Consider the following 15115-nt stretch of genomic DNA (forward strand, 5'->3'; position numbering starts at 1 on the left):
GAGTCCTACCTTGTTCACTAGGTTCTGACTGAGACTTTCTGACAGTAAGGTCCAGAGGTGAGTCTTGGTCAGCCATGAGCAGTTTGCTGAGCACAGGGTTCTGAGCAGTTGCAGCCGTGGGAGAGGAGGCGACCAGAGATGCTTTCAGCAGGCTTTGGTTCTTTGTGCTATTGGGCTGGCTGGAGTCCTGAGTAGAGCTATTTTTTGAGGTATATTCAGCAGCAAACTGTCGGATCATTCGCTGCATGATCTCACGGGCCACTAGGGGAATATTGGGGTCAGAGACCCTAGGACTGTCTGCAAATATTAGAGATTTCTTTTAAGGAAGCACTTTAAGTAAAACAGCTTTTATATTAAGTCATTGTTTATTTATAAAAAAAAAAATCTAGGGGAAAAAAAAAGAAAGCTAAAGATAAAATAGTTTCTGTAGAAAAAGTACTTTAGTCTTAGAATACCTGAACAAGAACCATTGCTAGTTCTGGTATAGCCTTCCCAAAATAACAGTGTCCCTAAGGAAATACGCAATTTCATCTTTAGTTTTCAAACACAAACATATTTGACCAGACCCTTAAGAGGTATGGAAGGAGAACTAGATCCATGAACAAAAGTACTGAGTAAGGAAGCTCATTCCAAAAATATTGAACAGGTTATTCAGTGGAAGAATTGAGTAACTTACCTGCAGCTAAAGCAGGGGAAAACAGAGAATGAAGTGATAAAGTTGCAGCAGTGCCCTACACATTTACTGAGAAATAAAGCCCTATAGATCTGATTATTCAAAATAATTCATATGAAGATCAAATGTTCAAGTGCCTTCGATCCCATTCTATGGTTTTTTTGACATTTCTACCATTATAAGCAATGCAGCATCAGGGATTACCCAAAGAACTCGCACATACACAAAACTCAAGGTGAGTCACATGGAAAGCAATTCTATTTCTAGGAGAGGTGCTAAATCTTTTAGTCAGGAATGTGAAATGGAACAGGTAAACATTCCAATTTATTTACATGAAATAGTGTATAAACACAAAGGAATTTGGGGATGTGGACAAGCCAAAAATTTTTTTTAAAAAATCACTGTTTTAGACCAGTAGTAACTCATTATGTGAAAGCAAATCTGTAACTCCTAAATCACAGAAGCCAAGTCCTGCCACTTCACCTCAAACACTGATTGTGTTTTCTGGCCAAATCAGTTTGGGGTTTGCTTTTTCCTTTTAAAACAAAACCACAAAAAAAAAACACCAAAAAATCAACACAACACCAACAACAAAACCCACCACCCACAAAACCCAAAATAAAACAAAACCCAAAACACACCACAAGCACACAACTACTCCAGAAACTGCTCAAAATGATTTTCTATTTCTGAAGAAACATTGAGAGAAAACTCTCTAGTAGAAGACTAAACAAATCTTTAAAAGCAGATCTCAAAAGAGAACAATAGAGAAGTGCTTATTTCCTCTTTTAAAAATCTGCCCTGGCTGAAAGGTAATCTATTGAGACTGAACTATTAGAAGCATCAGCAAAATCTTCTGTGGGACATTTCAGTGTTAAGTTTTTTTAGCCTTTTCCTACCATTTTTGAGGAATGTGCAGCAATCTAACAAAGTAGCTTTAGTATATCTGTAAATGATGACTGACACGAAGGTTGGAGCAGAGTTGCCCACGAACCAAAGAGCAGCAGTAAGCAGCCACTGTGCTTGATGAAAAACCATTCTGAGCTTTAAATACTCTCAAGCCCAAATCCCTGCCTGTTACACACAGCCTTCTACATCTAGGACCTTATACAGTCACCCTGTACATTCCTATAGGGGTATAACAGCTGCAAACTTCCAGGACATTTATGTAAATACATAACCATTTTCCTGTAAAATCTACAGGATATTTTATTGCTGCTAAGTATGAGATACTACAATTTTAAGAAGACAGCAAGAGATGAGTCAAACTTAAATTTAGGTACATCTATACTCTCACTTTCCTCCCCAGTGGTCCACAAGGCCCCAAGCTTGGAAAAATGTGAAGGCTTTTTTTCCGCTGTGGTGACATTTCTTCCACTTTTTAACCTCTCCACTATAACCTGCTGCAGGACACAGAAAGGCACTGGGAAGGCCCAGAAAGGCACAAATGATGGCATGATCACACTGATACCAACTGTCTGACGTGTTTGTAGCATAGACAAGGGGGGCTGGCAAGAATTCAGAGCTCTGTGGCACCTATGTTTGCTAAAGGAAGAAAATCAGACCTTTCCTGTTCAATTCAATAGTGCTTATAGCTGAACATATTTACTCATTCAGAGAGAAAATATTACGTATGCCTACAGCCATGCATCTTTGCAATCTGCAACTTCAAAGAATCAGGCCAGATGACTTCCTTCTAGTGCTGCTCAACAAATTCACTAATTCAGGACACAAAATCCCATTTTCAAGCAGAAGGGCAGTTACCTAGCACATTAAAGGCTTCTTACTTAATATAAAGCCTGAATGCTACGGATTAAAGCTATTCAAAAGTGAGTGGAAAATATTTGCCTGTGCCTCTGCTGCATCACTTGCAATCAACCAGATGTTTATCTTGACTCCACCTGTCTAAGTAATTGTTTAAAAAAAAAACAAAACTAAAATTAAAACATAGAACTTCTCAGAGGAGAAAAAATAAAGCAAATATTTATCAACTATAAATAGTCTAAAGCAGCACCTCTGAGCTTTAAAACCTTAACAGCTTTTGCGTATTTTATCTACACTGAAAACTTAAAAGGACAGTACCAAACAAAAAAAGGTATGATTTCATTAAATTAGAAGGTCCTGTCCTGCCACAAAGTAAAGGCAACAGAGAGCTAAGCACTACCACTCTGCTGTCACTGGAAAACAGGAATATTTGAAGGAAGCATTACTGAGTCAGAGTGCCATGTACACAAACCTCAGAGAAAGTATGTAAGACTAATGGACAATAAAGCTGTTCAAAAAGTTTGCTGATCTTGCTAATTACCTATTTATGTTCAGTACATGAGTATGTGGCCTTGACATACAACAGGCACTTGTTCCCAGAACATCTGCACTTCCTCTGATCTGCCTGGGCTACAAAATACCTGCCCCAAATGTTACTGGCAATGTGGATGGAAAGAAGAAAAGAACTAAGTGCTGGCATGAAGCCAGGAGAGCTCAGCATCTCTGGGCAACATAGAACATCAGAGTTCTGCCATTCTTTGTGTCCTTTTTGGTATGACAGTGCCTGGGGACCTTATGGCAGTGGCATTAGTTAGACTTCAAGCAATCTAAAAACAGAGAAGCTTGACAATGATGAATGAAAGATTCAGAACCGACTTCCTGACAGGCTCCTACCCCTCCCATGTTACTCTTGCATCAAGCACAGCTTTGCCAGAGGAAGAAAAACAAGAGTATATTTTTTAAAAATTCTCAAAGATTCTTAAGACATCTGACATGTTTCATTATCTTCATTCTGTGTATCTGACCATGGACAGAGTATTACACCCCTCAGCAGCACACTGCACTCTCTGCCAATAGTTTCCCAACAAATTAAGACACATGCACATGCCATACATAAAAGTTTAAGCTCAGTGTTAAAGGAATGAAATCTTTAATAAATAAATTGAATGCGACAGAAGTGTACTTTTTTCTCCCCCACCAGAGAAAGTAATATGGAAAAAAAGCGTATTTTCTCTAAATTTTAGTTTTCTTAAACCCCTTCTGGATTTAAAGAGATATGGGATAAATTTAAAAGCAAAAGGAAACATTAGACTTAAAAGAAAAAAAAACCAATCTTGAAAAGGAAGCCTTGGAATAAAAGCATTATCTGAACTATCAGTAGTAACGCAGTAACTATCCTTCCCACCATCCTGCATGTATTGCAAAAAGTATAGAGGCACCATAATGTATAGCTTGTATTTATTCATTTGAGTCAGAAAAGAAAGGCTAAGATACTGTTATCTACTTAAAACACCTTCAAATATTTTGGTCACAGGGAGGAAGGGCTGAGGACTGGCTACAGCAGTTTCTAATTTGCTAAACTGAAGCCTTGCATTGTCCCCCAGCAGATAGGTTGGAATTACTGATTTGGCAGATTTTTTCACACGTGGGTTAGACTGATAAATATGATGCAGTTTCATTCGGGATGCATTTGGAAGCAACCTCTGGATTCCCGTTTGTCAGATTTGTAGAAAACAGTGAAATGAGTTTTATGCCTTCCTAAGAGCACAGTTAAGTGTCAACTCTCCAGAAGATATTTCAGGGATTTTCTAGCATTGAGCTGCTGTTATTGTTCTCATCATATTCTCCAGCACATATTTTCTAATTCTTTTGCTGATCACGTTTTGAGTTCTCCATATATCCCCCTTAGCACTATTCCAACAATATTTTATACTTTACATTGCTGGGGACGGGGTGGGTAATCACTACCCACAGTGAGAAGACTGCTGACCTTTAAGAAAAACTGCATTAGTACACATCCCATTAAAATAAATAATTTTTAAAAACCATTACCCACCTACTACCATCACTGCCACCTGACCTTTCTCCCACACAGCCCACTCACCTAAACACTGGTTCAGGGGAACATTTCTGCTGGGTGAGAACTGCATCATTCCTCCAAAACTGAAAACACCAGTGTTCTCATGGAGAGATTTGGTTTGGGGTTAAATGTGTTATCCTCTCCTCCTCTGTCCCAAGCCCACACTGTTGTATCGCTAAATCATTTGAGAGTCAACTTTTACCCTTAATAAATATACATAAAGAAGACAACTGCAAAAATACTGAACATACAGTGACAACTTGAACATCAGATCTTTTGATACCTGCATTGCATGCAAAAAGACCACAAGAGACACTATTTTTCCCCACAATTCAAACCAACCTTTTCTGTAAAAGACTGCATTGAGGAACTCTTCCGCTTGCCTTTCAAAACGAATGATTTTTGCTTGCTCTTGTCTAAGCAGAGCTTCTTGTCCAGCTTCCGAGGCTGGCTCATCCAGACTGACTAAGTGTTCCTGCAAAGATATTTAATATTTGTAAGACCTTCCTGACTCCAAAATTAATAAAGTTCCTTAGGCATTAAATATTTTACGAAATTCAAAACTTTTTTAGGTACTCAGCACAAAGTTGAATCTATTGAAATCTCAAGTTGTTTTTTGACTGCTTCAGAACATTGTACTTTGTCCTGTTTTCTTGTTGCAAATGCAGCAAAACCCTGTAGGATTTGATAACACTACTGGAAATAAGAGCTCACTATAAATAAGATGATTTAGATATTTTACAACATTTGGCTGCACATCTCATATCTAAGCACTTGTTCTTCAGCTAATACTTCTAGATCCAAGATATAACTGTCAGAGGCAAAACACAGGCAGTTCTCCTTGTCCCACACAATGTTCATGCAAACTGAGCAAAAAATGGCCAAGCATTATCAACAAACAGGTTCTTTTGTGAAAATGCTCAGTAGTAGCTACTTTTAACTGAAATAAACTTTAAATTAGCTGTTACAACACCTACAGTGAATTAAAATCCATTCTATCCCTTACAACTGGAAACAACTGAGTTCTCGTGAATATTTTCAAACTAGGACAATTAAATGTGTGAGATGCCAGGATAAATCACTCATTTAAAATATGCTCAAGAAACCAGAAGATAAGGTTATAAAAATACAAAATCTAAGTGCCTGGATTCCTCCCCCAGACACACATCCCTCTTCACATTTCTTTCAGTTTAACGCCTTGCTCCTGCTCAGAACAATCTCCTTCCTGGCCCCCTCTCTCCACTTTCATTTTAAGCTATATTAAAGTTACCTGTATTTACCTACTGCAGAAATGCATACACAGCCACTCTTTGGGTTTAGGGAGTGTTTTGTTTTGTTAACCTTTACAAAGTATCAGTTACCATAAAATCTAGGCTGCATCTGCTTTTTTGGTCTCTACTGTCTAAGTTGATTCAGATTCATATGCTCACAGGACTAGAAGGGAAGCAAAGAACTGGCAATTCATTTATAAACCACAATAAATGAAAAAAAGAAGTTTGTGCTGTCTCAACTTCAAGAGGTTTAATGAAGCAAGGTTCCATAACCAGCCCACAGTCAATTAACGAACACAGCAGTCACATGGACTATGTGCAAAGGGTAATAATATGAAACACTGTGGACTCTGGCCTGAACAACACAGGCTCCCACCTCAGATTTCTAGTTCAACAACTTCTAAAACTTCCCTATCAAAAGTAAAGAGAGAGAGATACTATACCAGACAGAGTACAGAGACAAAGCAGCATTTTATGCCAAATAAAAAGATGAGGTGTGTGCAATGACGGAGGTGACAGGTGAGTGAAACAACACATCTGATGCTGTGAAGGTGATGCTTAGAGTGGAAGCAAAGACCTCACAAAGGGACCAATGCTTTGGTCCAGCGCAGAGAGATTCAAACCTACTTGTTCCCATAGGAGAGAGAAGCTTCTTTTGAGACAGTGTATCATTTTCTCATAGGCATTGCAACTGATGGGTTAGCTATAATTCAAGTGTTCACCTCTGTGCCAGGTATTCCTGCACCAGTATCCAGTAGTGCTCCCGCAGGTCCCTGGCACTTTCTTAACACACTGAAAATGCAGTTGTACTTTTATGATACTAAAATACATGAAGTATCTGTACAGGATTTCACAATCAAAATATTTGCGGAGAATAAGCCAAATATTTCTTGAGAGTTACTCTTCAGGTGAGACTTCACAGAACATACTTGTATCCTCTTTTTGAAACTATATTTCTGCATCTGAGAAGCTTAACACAGGATCTGTCCTAGTTACTAACAGACATTGAGTCAAGCTCCATTATCATTTAGGCATTATCAGGATAACTGTAAACTCTGCTTTTCAGTTTATGTAAAAAGCAAACGTGTGCAAATTAACTAATAACAGAAGTAATCTAGGCACACAGAAGTGTTGGAGTAATCACTGAAATATCTAAGCCTTTACAGACAAACCGCTTTAAGTTTTGCTTTAAAAGGAAATTCTGCAAACTGAAGCACAGAGATTTGGCTGGATAAGATCCATTAGAGTTAATTGGCATCCCCTAGCTGAAGTCCCACAAGCCACTGCAAAACACTTTCTTTTAATTCAAAGGACAAGCAGAGAATTCAGACCTGAAGGAAATATTACCCCTTCAACCTGATCTGACACTGCCCATGAACAGGCTATAGCTCTGGAAGAAGCCTAAAATAAAAATAACCCTTGGCCAACACAATGCATTTCCAATCCTCCTAGTGCTTTCTGCAACTAAGACAACACACCATAAATACTGGCCTAGCAACTCAGTGGAAACAGATCCAGTGGCACTATGCCTCACCGTAAGCAAAGCTACTTTATAGTACTCTCATAAAGGTAATACAAGAAGAGAACAATTTAATCCACTGAGGCAAACTAAAGTTGTACATTTCCTACATAGAGAACGAATGAAGAAAAAGGAATCACACAGAAAAAAAAATTTGTAAGTGGCTTACACTGGTGAACGGCTGAATAAAGGAACACTTGATCTGCATTCAGGAGAACAGGGGAACAGCAAGACAATGGCTTAGCTACTACCCCTCAAAGTAAGGAGCCTTCATCTCCTTGTGTGTAGTTTTATCAATGTCTATGCTAAGACGTAAAACATGAAGAAATACAGTTATATAAAAGAGTAAGATTTAACCTTGCACATAGAAAAAAAATCCTGAGCATCCTCTGGCATCTGCAGTAGAGCAGTGACTGCATGAGACAAATTATACTGGAAATATTTCTGTTTATCGCATTTTTAAAATTATTTTCTTATGAACTGTCACAATTCTTCCAGCAATATTCAGTTTGTTCACCCCTATAAGCAAAATTCAAGTTTGCACACTATTTGATTGTGATTGCTATTTCAAAGTGAACTTCCAAAAGTGAGGCCTTCTTGTTTGGTTTGGGGCAGTGTGGCTCATTGGTTGGGCTGGGTTTTGTTGTTTCAGGTTTTTTGCTAGGCTTTGGGGAGTTGTTATTTTTTAGGAGTTTTTTGTTGTTTGGGGTGGTTTTTCTACATTTTTCAGCAGTTCTTCCCAATAACCATTATTCAGAACCACTACTTTCAGGCTGACCCTCTCACTCACACTACAGACCCGAACCACAGCAACGTTTTCAGGAGCAATGTGCAGGGAATAGGAACACAAACCTATTAATACTTAGATAGCATTATTAGGGTTTGGGATTTTTTTGCCAGGGTATTTGTAACCAATCTGTTACTTTTACATGTTATTTATAACACAGGATTTATTCTATCACCTTTGTGCTTCTCTTCAGGTGGGAACCACGACCCAGAGTGAACATGCAGTATCACTCTATTGAACAACATACCTTCAAGAAAAGATCCCTGGAGTGGTTTGCACAAGCTCCCTAAGGACTAAAGCTCTTTTTGCATGTTAAGATAAACAGCATAACTATGTAATTAAATCAAAGAGGCTTAGAAATACAGAGCTCACATTTTCAAAATACAAGGTCAGTGTGCGACCTTGAGAGACCACCTAATCCAGGGCAGCCAGGCCTTGTCAGCACTAGCGCTGGATGCTCACTGAAACCCTCCTTGCAGGAAATGTTGATACAGCAGTTCCAAATGCTAAACTGCTGACATGAAGAGAGCAGTATGATGCAGGCTGCTGCTGTTGTTGTATGGATATGGAAACAGCACTTTCACGTTTAAGCCACAGGACACATATAGATGGAGTGGGAAGAGCCCACAAGCTAGAACAGTATGAGATAATTTGTATACATCTTCACAGAGAAAAGGACAGAGGCTTCCCACGGACCTCCCTTGGCTGACAGGTCAACCCATGGGCCCTGAGGATACCATCCAGACTCCCACCCTACCCCACGGCAGGATCAGGAACCGTAAGAAAGGAACGTTTCCGCATCTCTAGGCTGTCTTCCCCAACACTCCTTTTTCTTATGACTATACAGTCTTTTTAATTCTTAGCCAGTGCAAAAGAGAATAATTGACTGTTTTCTGTAGACAAGCCCTAAGGGCACAAGAAACTCTTCTTTCCTTCTATCTGCAAGACCAAGTCATTCTTGTTGCTTTTATTTCAGGGCTGTTCGGTTTGTTTACATCTCTCCACATGCTACAGTCAGCTGAGGCTTTGCCAGCACTTAGGTTTTCCTCTCCAGGTATCCTCCCCTGATATAGTCCCCAAAATAGTTTACTACTTTTACAAACCTATCACTTTACAGACATCTGTGACTTGACAAAACAAGTCTGTCTGTCCTGTTTCCTCAAATTTATGAAGATCACTTTCAATTCTGAGCACGTCTTTTAAAGGATCTACAACTGTTCCCAGCTTAGCAGTAAGAAAAATTCAGATGGCTTAATTGCTTTTAAGATCTCCCTCACTTACTGAACATACATACTTCTCTAGTAACACGACTGATCTCAGATTTATCGAATTCAAAACAAATTTGACTGATCCACAGCTATCGAGTATCATTTAGTATCTATAGTAAGGGGAGAAAAAAATAAGCCAGTGGAAACACAATATGCTTACATTAACATTTCTGCACAAGCAAAACTGCAGCCCTGCATTACTGCTAAACACAGCTGGGGATTATCACAAACAGCCTCTTCAGGGTTTAGCCTCCACATCAAATTATTTTAAAACCACACAACACAAAATTGACAGTCTAAATGCCTGAGTTTTTTTAAGAGATGAAATCCATTTAAAATGTTTTAGAGCATGTTCCAGCACACTTAGGATCTCTGTATACAGTTTAAACATATTCTAAAGCCATTGAAAATTGTAAGAGTTCTGCAACTTCAACTCATTTTCAGATGCTTCCTTTGCCATCTTCAGTTATTTTATGAGTTAACACTTTTGATGAGAGGTTAACTTCTGTTCAGAATAATTTAGACACTTACCACAGTTCACATCTTATTGCTTATGTTGCTCCATAGTGAAAGGCCACCAGACTCAGACTGTTATTATGACTGATCATAATCAAATAATGATATATTACCTATTAGATGTTTGTATAAAGCAATTACTTACAAGCTTTTAAAAATATCCAAATCGTATCAGAGTAACTTTGAACTTTAAATTCACTCTTTCATACACTGTACCCTACCACACTTCTTCACAAACAAAGGAACTGTGAGAGGTCCTTACATTGAAGCCCATGTATTCATAGAATCACAGAATCACTGAATCACAGGATTTAGGGGGTGGAATGGACCTTACAGTTCATCTAGTCCCACCCCCCCCACGATGGGCAGGGACACCTCCTCACTAGGTCAGGCTGCTCAAGGCCTCATCCAGCCTGGACTGTATTTTACAGTACTTTGCAGAGCTGTCTCAATCTTCTGCTAACAACAGCGTAAGGCTCCAGAACATGCTCCTAGAAGTCATTTTCTCTCTTGCTATTTTTGTAGCTTAAATATATCTATAAAATAGTTAATGTGCTTAGGAGTATTATCCTTCTTGTTCTGCTCTCACCAACTAATGAGATTAGTTGTGTGTGTGTGTGTGTGTGTGTGCCTTTTTTCTCTTAATACATATGAATTGCTTTATGTCTGTTTAGACAATAGTGTTTTCTTTTCCACATGAATATACTCAACTGAATCCTCTTTAAGGATTCGTTTCCCAATTTCCCCTTTCTTCTGGCCTTTCTTAAACTAGGCTTCAGCTCCAACTACGAGCAAATGACAGTAGAGACCACCTCAATTGATACAAACATTCTACATGGAGACACATATTTCTTCTGTAACAATAGCTCTGTCAATTTTTTTAACAAGCCACATAGAAAAATTAGGAATCATAATTAAAAAGAGGTAAGTCAAGTACACTTCAGGTTCAATCCATCTGAATTGATGGGTCTTCTCGGTACCACGTCCTTTTAGAAGGAAAAGTGATAAAGATCACCCATAAGCAATTGAGGACTAACACATTTGTAGATTATCCAAACGTGCATTCACCAGATCTGGTCCCACAGAACCTCATCTTCCTCTCACTACGTACAGGCAGCTAGAGCTGCCAACTCTCGTTTTTTGTCCTTCTTGCCCATCAGTGTGCCCTGGCATTTCTGCATTCATAACCTGGTGACAGCTCCTGAGGTAACTAGTTGTTCTCTGATCATACCATACTGAAACAATTGTGTATTCTGCATTCTGTGATGAAAAGAAAAAAATCCAATTTCTAAAAGCTTTACATTACTGCACATAACCCTTTGGATTTGGGCAAAAATATGTTTGTGAAGATGTCAGCTCCCACCTTTGTTATATTTTACTATCCCTTTCACATGAAGACACTGAAAGCCATTTTTCTATCAAAACTTGTCTTGCATTTAGACTGCCAAAAAATGCATGCATTTGCTCAGTATTTGCAAGTAGAACTACTGCCACAAATAAATTAATCTTTTTAGAATACTTCAGCAGATGGTTCTCCATCCTTTGAAGAAGTCATGTAATTGAATCTGACTGCTTGTAAAAGCAAGAACCAACATCACTGAAAGGGTGGGAGAGCATATGTAGTTTTTTATCCCCTAAATGGCTCTGCAAATGAACCAATACTGCCCTTCAATTCTCATCCTACAGTCCAGAACTCAATTTTCCTTAAGCATAACTACTGGTCTCCTAAGTTACAGAAAACTCTTAAGGGCACATGAAATCTAGAAAAAAACCCTGCAGGTTTTTATTGGTTTTGAACTTGTCAGACCTGGTACCTACATGTCATGCAAAGGTGAAAATCAAGTACACTGAATAATTATTCAACTAATCCAAAAGGAGGTATTGGTAAAGACGTACTTGTTGGAGGAAAAAAGCTAGCCACAGCCACATACTATAGTAATACATGGGGTTTGTGGCCATCTTGCTCCCAGCTACATCATCAACTACACACCTTTTAACTCTGTAGCTCAGCAGTACACAAGCACAAACCCAAACCATCCCACCCTGCCCAGTTTTTTTACCTAAAATGGTAAGAGGATGCACATGAACCACAAACAAAAAGCAGAATAGAGGTTGAGGCACAGGAAGCACAGCTGCTATCACTTTATGCACAGGACCAGACAACTTTTAGCAGTTCCAGAACGAGCCTGCAACTCCCTAAAAAGAAGGGTTAAAGACATCTGTACAGATGTTGAATGGAAGAGACTTCAAATGAACTAGTACCATTCCTAGTTTGGTTCAGTCCATTAGCTGACGGTTCTCCATCATTTGGCTAAACACTGAAATAAGCTACAAACTTTTTTGTAACAACTAAGTCTCTGATATTTGAATTCAAACTATGATGTTGTCAAATCTGCACTATGTGAAGGCTTTCATGAAAGAATCACATTTAACTCTGCATTGCAAGCTAAAGACATCAGTGCCAGCAGTGCAGCACTCTGCTGCACCCACAGGGAAAGGGAAGCACTCCCATCCTGCCACCTCACTCAGCTGGCACACAAACACTCCCTAGATCTAAAAGCAGCCATATTCTTCTCTAGAAGACAAAACCAAAAAAGACAAACCAAAAAGCTAAAAAGACTAAACCCAACACAACTGACAAAAGCTGGAGGGCAGTAAGAGAGAAAAAAATCCAACACACTCCAAAGGCTTTCTTAACTCTCCTTTCTTTCCAGCCTGCTCAGGATAAACCTCTTTGCCCTTCACCCAGCAATGCTGCACACCCCTGCTATGTTCTGTATCAACCTGTACACAACCCAAAAATCTTCCTAGAGCCCTGATGCCAAAACACCATGGAGAATGCCAAAAGTGATCACATCTCCATCTTCTCTTTCACCCATTTAAAGGCCACCACACAGTACAATAGGAAACCACGTAGGATCCTTAACGTCCTTAACCACTAGCATAAGTGATACAATCATGGGCTACAGTTGTGAAACTAGAAAGAAAAACCTGGCAAAGTACAGGAAAATATAAATAGTGATATCTCAGCTTCTGACAAAAGGTTGCACAGAAGCTTGGAAAGGACAAGGCACCATGCCTAATCAGCACACTACATAGTGGATGTCTTGTTCTTAGTTTTTGTCTTCACCTAACAATCACTGATTTTCAGGACCTTTATTTTAGTTATTGTGGACCTACGAGAATGACTGAGATATAAACCATCTTTTTGAAGATCTACCCATACACTCCCAGGCTATGACCAGTCTCTGACTGCGCCGAAAAATTCAATTTCTGAATCAATTCAATAACTTAACTAGAACTGTGCAAAACACTGAATTTTGTCTTTTTATGAGACGAGGTAAGACAACAGACAGAAATCCTCACAGCACAAGCACACATACATCTTATCTGCTGTCATTCTCAATGAAAGAATTATGCCTCACATCTGTTCTAAATGCAAACATTCCTAAACCTCCTCCCATGTCTTAAAAACTGTTACACAAAAGCAAGCATAAACTGGCAACATGGCAAGTATCAGTGTCAACAAGGTATTTCCTTTATGGACAAGCCATGCAGCTATACATGTTAGCTGCTGCAGAGGAAGGAGTGCTTTTGTTTCATTCCTAAGCTGATAAGAGATCCACTCAGGTGTTATTTTACACTGTGCAGGAACAAGTAGTAGTTACGAGTTCCAGTAAATAAAGTTTTGCCAAGACAGACAATCCTTGCTTCCTATGCTATAGAACAAACATTATTTCAACACATGGGCTGAGCCACAATCATGTACAGCACCATAGCTTTTGTTTCGTATACTGCTATAACCTCCTTCAGAAAACAAACTGCAAGTTTATTACACTGGCAAAGGTGACTTGTCCACATTTAGGCTCTGACTTGGTTATGAACAAGCACAGTACAAAATCTACGATACATATCTGCCCTTTAATAAAAGGATATGGCCCACAGGGAAGATTCCGAGATACAGAACAAGACTCCGGGTTGTTAAAATGGACCACATTTCCATATGGAAGGTAAGTCCATCGTCTGGCTGTAGTAAACATGCACAAGCCATAGTCTGGCTCCCTTGGGAAGGGTTTCATGATTCCCAACAAGATCTCTTACAAAAAAACTCAAAAAACTCAAAACAAATTTTTGAAAGAAACACAAACAGAAAGAGCCAATACACAGGGAAAAAAACCCCAACATCTGCATCACATACTACAAAAAAAAAAAGTTGCTGAGAGGAGACAAGTCTGTTCATTAACTTGCATATTTTAATTCAGAAACCTTTTTCTGAAGGAGGGGCGAAGGGCAGGAGGTTGCAGATTTTCCATGTTCAGTTAACCAGAAGCAGCAAACTCCCTCCCTTTGTCCCTCCCCTACAACTACTAGCTTCACACGTCTGATTGTTACCTTCACTTTTTCTCTTCTCAGGCAGCAGAAAAGACAATTTTCATCAAAAGACCAATCAGAAACACCTTCAGGCTCACAGTCTGTAAATCAGAGGAATAGCAAATTATTTCATATTCATAAACCACAACACAACTGGAGCCAAAAGAGAAATGCCAAATTCAATACCTGTTTCACAACATTCTTGCCTGCATTCTGAGCATGCAGCCTTCCTTTCAGCCATTTTTCTAAATCCCCACATTACCAAACTGTATACATTTTATCTGTGCACAACAAATGTGTTTTTCCAAGCACTGCCAAATACACTCCCAGCTACATAAAGATGAACACACACTCATTAGTAATTTTAGCCAATATGAAACTAACTGTGAGCACTGCCTGGGGGAGGGGGAAAAAAAAAAGCACAAATCACCACGGTAACACACATTTTCTAGAGGCAGAGCTGGGGCTGCTTCTGTCATTAGAAATGCAGACAAGATACAAACATAGAGATTGAATACCTTTAAACAAACTGAGTTCTTTTAATAATCCAGGTCCAAACAGGCCTTCTAGAATACTTTCAAACCCTAAAAGCAAATAAAAGAATTGTTAGCTTTCTAGATTAAGTACGTCACTACAACAATATTCACAATAGCAGTTCTATATTTATCTGTTCCAAGAACAGAGCTCAACGTGTTTTCTCTAAGCATTACAAGATACATGGGTCAGTCGTGATGACTGAACTACTGACACATCACAGCACAATCTAGAGCCCACCGACTCCTGCAGCTTTGTAAATAGCTACGTTAAAAACAAAGAACATTACAACACTGAAATAAACCATTTTGAGAAAAAAATAGGTAGTTGTA

At 39.0% G+C, this 15115-nt stretch overlaps 1 protein-coding gene across 1 annotated transcript in view; it reads right to left on the reverse strand.

Annotated features, from left to right (window-relative positions):
* The window catches only part of LCOR (ligand dependent nuclear receptor corepressor), a 22230-nt gene extending 7405 nt beyond the window's left edge, over positions 1-14825 (reverse strand). The window contains exons 1-4 of the mRNA XM_009083166.1: positions 14768-14825; positions 14271-14350; positions 4860-4992; positions 10-297 (exon numbers count right to left, since the gene is read on the reverse strand). Coding sequence (XP_009081414.1) covers positions 10-247 — 238 coding nt within the window. The 5' untranslated portion in view covers positions 248-297; positions 4860-4992; positions 14271-14350; positions 14768-14825. The remainder of the gene's footprint in view (positions 1-9; positions 298-4859; positions 4993-14270; positions 14351-14767) is intronic.
* Between the last annotated feature and the right edge of the window lie 290 nt (positions 14826-15115).

The sequence above is a fragment of the Acanthisitta chloris genome, unplaced genomic scaffold, assembly GCF_000695815.1.
Source record: "Acanthisitta chloris isolate BGI_N310 unplaced genomic scaffold, ASM69581v1 scaffold41640, whole genome shotgun sequence".
Lineage (NCBI taxonomy): Eukaryota > Metazoa > Chordata > Aves > Passeriformes > Acanthisittidae > Acanthisitta > Acanthisitta chloris.